General features: G+C 38.9%; 1 protein-coding gene across 1 annotated transcript; it reads left to right on the top strand.

Annotated features, from left to right (window-relative positions):
• The first annotated feature begins 559 nt into the window (after positions 1-559).
• Positions 560-2,215, top strand: LOC132904211 (piggyBac transposable element-derived protein 4-like). The gene has a single exon (XM_060954129.1). It carries the CDS (start codon positions 560-562, stop codon positions 2,213-2,215), a length of 1,656 nt encoding a protein of 551 aa, XP_060810112.1.
• Positions 2,216-7,040: the final 4,825 nt, after the last annotated feature.

Genomic DNA, 7,040 nt, shown 5'->3' with positions numbered 1-7,040 from the left:
CATGAGAAAGCTCATTGTACGCACGACATGCCCTATAAATAAAAAAAAATTGTCTGTAGTTAGTAGCTGCCACAGGCACTGAAAACATGAGGATGCTTCTGAACCTCCTTTGCGGAGCATATATTCCTACAGATTGAAGCAGTTCCGGACAGTCGACATGAGAACTCATGATACGATGCAAAAGCACGAGATCCGATAGCTCACCACGATTTACCAGAGGCAATATGTGATGTTTTTTGCAAGATAAAATGTAGTCGGATATACTTGATTTGGAACGATAATTAACACTCTCATCGCCACGTGGTACGCCGGCCACCCACAAAACTTCGAGTGCAGCCGGCCATTGTAGTATTTTGATTTTGTTCGGGCAAGCCATGTGGGCGGCCGGCGCCCCACAACTTTCTCGCCAAATCACAGCCGAATTGTCTAAGAACTATTATTTTTATTACTTATTATGCACGCCATCAGTGTAATTAGGTCAGTTGGCCGCGCGCCGCCCACGTAGCCTGCAGGAAGAGAATTTCGCGCGCTTTTTTACCCCGCGCGCCGCGTTTTCAAAATGTCGGACTCTGAAAGTGATCCAGACTATCAACCATCGTATTCTTCGCAATCTGCATCATCTAGCGATGAAAGTTCGTCACATAGTGAAGAAGATGGGCGTCCAATTCAGCCGAGGGCTCCGACGCCGACGTCAAATTGGTATCAATCTGATGGATCTCGACAGAAGCAGTTCCCACTGGACATTCAACCAGGTATCAATGTTCCGAACGATTGTGATTCAGAATTGAGTATATACCGACTGTTTCTTACTGAAGACGTGATGGACCTCATGGTGAATATGACTAATTGTTATGCTAATAAAACTTTAACACTTAATCGTGTCACACGCAATATGAGGCTATCAAAATGGACAGACTGTACTCCAGAAGAAATGCTGAAATTCCTCGGCCTTCTGATTTACATGGGACTAAAGAAATTACCTAGAATTAGTGACTATTGGAGTAAAAACATTCTTTACGAAAGCAAAGTATGTCGCCAGGTGATGAGCAGAAATAGATTCGAGTTGTTGCTCAGGTGTTGGCACTTCGAAGACACCATTTTCCTTGGACCTAGTCATGCTGATCGCCTCATAAGGATAAGGCGGTTTCTGGAGCTGCTTACAAAAAATTTTCATAATGTGAAAACACCGGGTGAATATGTTACCATAGACGAAAGCATGGTAGCTTTTAGAGGACGTATATCATTTATGCAATACATTCCTGGCAAACGCCACAAATACGGAATAAAACTTTTTAAGCTGTGTGACGATGATGGTTATGCGCTCGACATCATTGTGTACGAAGGAAAAACGGCAAATAGACAGGACAGTGTAGCCACAGACGTAGTGATGAAGCTATGCCAACCTTATTTGGGAGTTGGCAGAAGTGTGGTCACAGATAACTTTTACACCAGCGTTGATCTAGCAAAAAAGCTTTTGGATAACAATACTCATCTGATTGGCACTCTTCGCAAGAATAGGAAAGGGTTGCCGAAGAAAGTTATTCAGGAAAAGTTGAAGAAGGGTGAAATGATTGCAATGGAAAATAGTGACGGAATTCTCGTTCTCAAATGGAAAGACAAACGTGAAGTTTTTGCTTTGTCGACGAAGCACTCCATTGGCTTTGTTAGTTGCAAAAGCAAGAGGAATCCCAACAAGACAGTGTTGAAACCTTCCACAATTGCTGACTATAATAAACACAAGTGTTCCATCGATTTATCTGATCAATTGGCGAGTTACTCTAGTCCAGCTAGAAGAAATATTCGTTGGTTTCAGAAACTTGCTGTTGATCTACTGTTTTCTACTGCTGTCACAAATGCTTACATCACCTATAAAAAACACAAGAATCTGCACAGCAAGACTTATACCATTACAAAATTTAGGGAGAACCTCTGTCTACAGATGCTGGGAATAAAGGACTCTAATCCAGCAGAGAGCTCACTTCGGCAGCCAGAACATAAGTTCAGCAAGTCACTGCTCACAGACCACAGAAGCAGATTAGTTCGTCGTCGGTGCATTCATTGCTATGAAAAGCATAGATCCGCTGGTTTCTCAGCACTAGAAGCTAGGAATAAAACAAAAAAAGTAAACACTGTCTGTCTTAAGTGTCCGTCCCAGCCAAGCGTTTGCGCTGAATGCTATGGAGAAATTCATACGCAAATTACGAAAAGAATGTAATTTTTAGAATAAGTAACTTTTTTCATAATTTCATAACAATTTCATTACAAATTTCCATTGATATGTGCTAAAATATATAAATATGTTTTTTGATTTGCACTTAATCTTGTTTCATTTCAAGTCTTTTAGTTTTCGTAAATAAAGCTCAAATTTCGCGGTTTTTTTTTTACTCATAAGTAATTAATCGATTTTCTTGAAAAAAACACTTTGGAGATCCTTATCACGCAAGCCAAAGGCAAAAAAAATATATGAAATCGTAGGGTCGCAGCGGACCACACGGCCTGTTGGTAAAGTTTATACCGTGTCCCGCCGGCGTACCACGTGGCGTGCCTCAAAAGATGCTTAAGATAGACCATGGCTTGGAGTATAAGACAGGACGTGGGGCGCGAGCAGCCCACGTGGCCAGGTAAAGTGGAAAAATTGTTTGTTTGGTGGCGATGAGAGTGTTAATATGCTTTAAAAACCTTTTTTTGTATATTCTCCAAACGATCAATATAGTCACCGTACATTGGGTTCCATACCTGGGACGCGTATTCCAAGTGGGTCCTTGACATAAGTGCAGTAGAGTACTTTACATACATACATACATATCGTCACGTCTATTTCCCTTGCGGGGTAGACAGAGCCAACAATCTTGAAAAGACTGAATGGCCACGTTCAGCTATTTGGCTTAATGATAGAATTGAGATTCAAACAGTGACAGGTTGCTAGCCCATCGCCTTAAAAAGGATTCCAAGTTTGTAAGCCTATCCCTGAGTCGCCTTTTACGACATCCATGAGAAAGAGATGGAGTGGTCCTATTCTTTTTTGTATTAGTGCCGGGAACCACACGGCACTTTACTACACACACACACACACACACACTTTACTACACTTTAGAGTACTTTAAGCGACTTTATTTGTTTAAAATCCCTAGTATTTCTAAGAACAAATCCAAGACCTTTATAAGCTTTTTTAATAATGGAATCTATATGGTCTCTAAAAATTAATTTACTATCAAGTATAACTCCTAGATCTCGTAAGCTGCTACACTTTTTAAGTACTTGATTATTAAGAGTATAATTGAAGTCAACAGGAAATAACTTCCTTGTAAAAGTAATACTAGAACATTTAGAAGCATTTAGGTCTAATCTATTAGTCCTGCAATACGCTTCGAGGCGATACAAATCTTCCTGCAATTTTTTGGAATCATCTACCGAAGATATAGCTTTAAAAATTTTCATATCATCAGCGAAGCAAAGTACTGAAGAATGGTGAAAACATGAATCGATATCAGATACAAAGATTGTAAATAATAAAGGAGCAAGCAACAAACCCTGTGGTCCACACCATCAAAAGCTTTGCTATAATCTGTATATATAACGTCTGTCTGCACACCATTCTCCATATTAGAAGTCAGATTTTCTTGTAATAAAACTAAATTAGAAACAGTTGACCTACCAGAGAGGAAACCATGTTGATTAGGTGAAAAAGAGTGTTTAAGGGACAAGTAAACTTGATCATAGACCAGTCTTTCCAGAATTTTCACAATAATACATAATTTTGAGATTTGTCGATAATTCTCAATATTGTCCTTTGCGCCTTTTTTATGCACTGGAGTGATAAAAGCACTTTTCCAGACTTCCGGTACTAGGCCCTCGCTAATTGATCTCTGAAAAATGTGAAGTAGAGAGTTCCCGCGCACACCTAGAAAGAAAAATGGCTGGTATATGGTCTGGTCCAGCAGACTTCATAAGGTCTAATTTACGTAATTTATCGTAGACTAAGTCTTCCGTAAGTTCAATAGTGAACAAATCAGCATCCATAATTGAACAATTTACATCAGAGAAACTAATTGATGTGGTATTGACAAAATCTGATGGTTGCAAGAAATTTGATTGAAAGTACTGTGAGAAAGATTCGCAGATACCGTCACCTGTATTAAAAATCCGGCCATTATATTTCATAACTGAAGGCATAGTGGTCGATCTCTGTCGTTCCTTATGGAAAGATCAAAAAGCTTTGGGATTTAGCTTAATTGATTCCTCAACTTTATCAATATAAATAAAATAAATAGCATAGCACTCACGTTCCAATTTTTTAGCTCTTTCTGACAATACAATCAATGAAAGTTTGTCAGATAACCTAGAATGGGTTTGGTATTTCTTAAAAACTTTATATTTTTCTTTAAGAACTTTTTTAAGAGGGGCGGAATACCAAATGGGATATGATTTTTTAGAAAATTTAACTGCAACTTTTGGAATATGCTTATCCCGCAACTTGTAGATAATATCATAAAAATATGCGACGAACTCTAAAAATGGTCTACTGCTAAGCTCCGAACACCAGTCTACTGAGCTAAGCTCGGATTTAATGCTTTCGAATTTAGCTTTATTATAACAAAACTTGTACGAGGCGCGGATAGCAGATGAGTATACTCAGATAAGTCGGGAACTAAAACGACAGCCTCATGGTGCGGGTCAAGGGGAACAAGGGGAACAAGGGGATCTAAACATTGAGAAACGAGCACATTAATATTAGATAAAACCAAGTCTAAAAATCTTCCATACAAATTAGAGATACCGTTATATTGGTGCAAGTTTAAAAGGTCCATTGAGTCTATTAAAGTCTGTTCGGCATTACTCACCACATCATAAGGCTCAAAAAATAATTCTTCTTCTGAGAAGTACCATTTAATTGAACTCATATTAAAATCTCCTAAAACAATAAAATGATCTTGATTATTATTTATAATAATTTCCTGCAGCTTGTCAACAAACGTATTAAGTTGTTGAGAAAAACTATATCCTAAATTTTGAGCACACAAATAAAGTATACAGACATGTACAGGCCTAGAATGCAAGTCATTCGGTATTTAAGTTATCCATAGGTCCTCAGCTGAAGATGACCAATCGGGTCTCGGAGTCACCTTAAGATCCCTACGCGTAGCCAGAAACACCCCCCCCCCCCCCCCTCTCCTGCTGCAGCATTGCATAGTTGCGATCGCGTCGCCATAGCACATAGTTACTGTTAAATAACTCAGAATCATTTATCCCGTCTAATAACCAAGATTCGGTTATACCTATGACATGATACGAGTTAAGTTCTATATTGCGACGAAAAATAGAGGTTTTGGTTCGCAATCCACGCACATTTTGATAATAAATCTGCAAATTATCCGTAATCACTTTTAAAACAGTTACTACCTCTTAATAGCATCACTATAAGGCATAAGAAATAATATATTAAGTAAGAAACCAAAGTAGATTGAGCGAAGTCGTAGGCAATAAAAATAACAAACGGCCCAATCAGCTCATTAGCCGGCTCCCGGGAGTGAACGGTAGCAGGTAGATAAATATTTCTCAATAACAATTGGTACGTGGACGGCAATATGCAAATAAACGTATGTGCGACAAAGACGGATATAATTACTAATGGACACTCCTCAAAGACATCAGCGCAATTCAAAGGACTAGTTAGTGCAACAGGACAAAAGGAAGGACAAATGAATTAAAAATTGTACACCAAAATATACAGGGCCTTCCTGGCAAAGAACTTATTATTGATCTATTTAATGAAAAAATGGATGTTAATATGGTGTGTTTGACTGAGCATTGGATTTTGGTTCGCAATCCACGCACATTTTGATAATAAATCTGCAAATTATCCGTAATCACTTTTAAACAGTTACTACCTCTTAATAGCATCACCATAAGGCATAAGAAATTATATATTAAGTAATAAACCAAAGTAGATTGAGCGAAGTCGTAGGCAATAAAAATAACAAAAGGACCAATCAACTCATTAGCCGGCTCCCGAGAGTGAACGGTAGCAGGTAGATAAATATTTCTCAATAACAATTGGTGCGTGGACGGCAATATGCAAATAAACGTACGTGCGACAAAAACGGATATAACTACTAATGGACACTCTTCAAAGCCATCAGCGCAATTCAAAGGACTAGTTAGTGCAAGTAGCATATAAAAAGTTGTGAATATGTATAGCAAAAAATCAGGGGTACGCAACAGTCTCTCAGGTAAACATTCGATATTAAAGTATTGTATAATTAGGAACTTTTGACATAGGTGAAAGCAAACACTGCAATGTAACGTAAACAAAATGTAGAAACAGATTAGCGCAACTTGTTTAAATCAACACTTGAGTTTATAACAATAGTGTTAGATTTGTCGTTCCATCGAACATGAATTTTAGCAAACTTGACCCAGACATACTGGAACCCTCTTTCCTTAGCAAGTGCTTTAGTGTCATTCAATAGCTTCTTGTACTCGGGGCACAGATGATCATTGACATACACCCTGCTGTCCCTGGAGGAGAACCCAATATCCTGGGCAGTCAGTACCTTTTTTAATCGCGCAGCAGCCACAAAGTCCTCCTTCGCATACCTATTTACGAAAGTAGCTATAACTGACTTCACCTTGTTGTTCCGTGTTGGTATCCGAGACACATAGCTGAGAGAGCACTTCGGAACCGCATACCCGATGACGTCACCAATCTTTGCGACGATATCAAACAGATTTTCGTTAGGCTTAACTGGAACCCCCTTTATTTCTACATTGCTGAGCCTCGTCCACTGGTCTCTAGATATAGCCTGCTCCAGGATGCTATCCACTTGGGACACCAAGCTGGATTTGATACCTTCCAAGCCAGTAACCCGCAGATCAACTCCATCAAGTCTTGCTCCAAGTGATTCCAACTTCCTGTTTGTGACTTCACACGAAAACTTGATGCCTTTAATATCTGATTGTATGGTATCAAGCTGGTTACCCAAACTATCAAGCTTGGAGATAAGACTATCAGTCACAAAGTCTTTTTAGTACAACATGGG

The sequence above is a fragment of the Amyelois transitella genome, chromosome W (assembly GCF_032362555.1).
Source record: "Amyelois transitella isolate CPQ chromosome W, ilAmyTran1.1, whole genome shotgun sequence".
Lineage (NCBI taxonomy): Eukaryota > Metazoa > Arthropoda > Insecta > Lepidoptera > Pyralidae > Amyelois > Amyelois transitella.
Note: the sequence above shows the minus strand (reverse complement) of the source record. Positions and strands in the feature narration are given on the sequence as shown.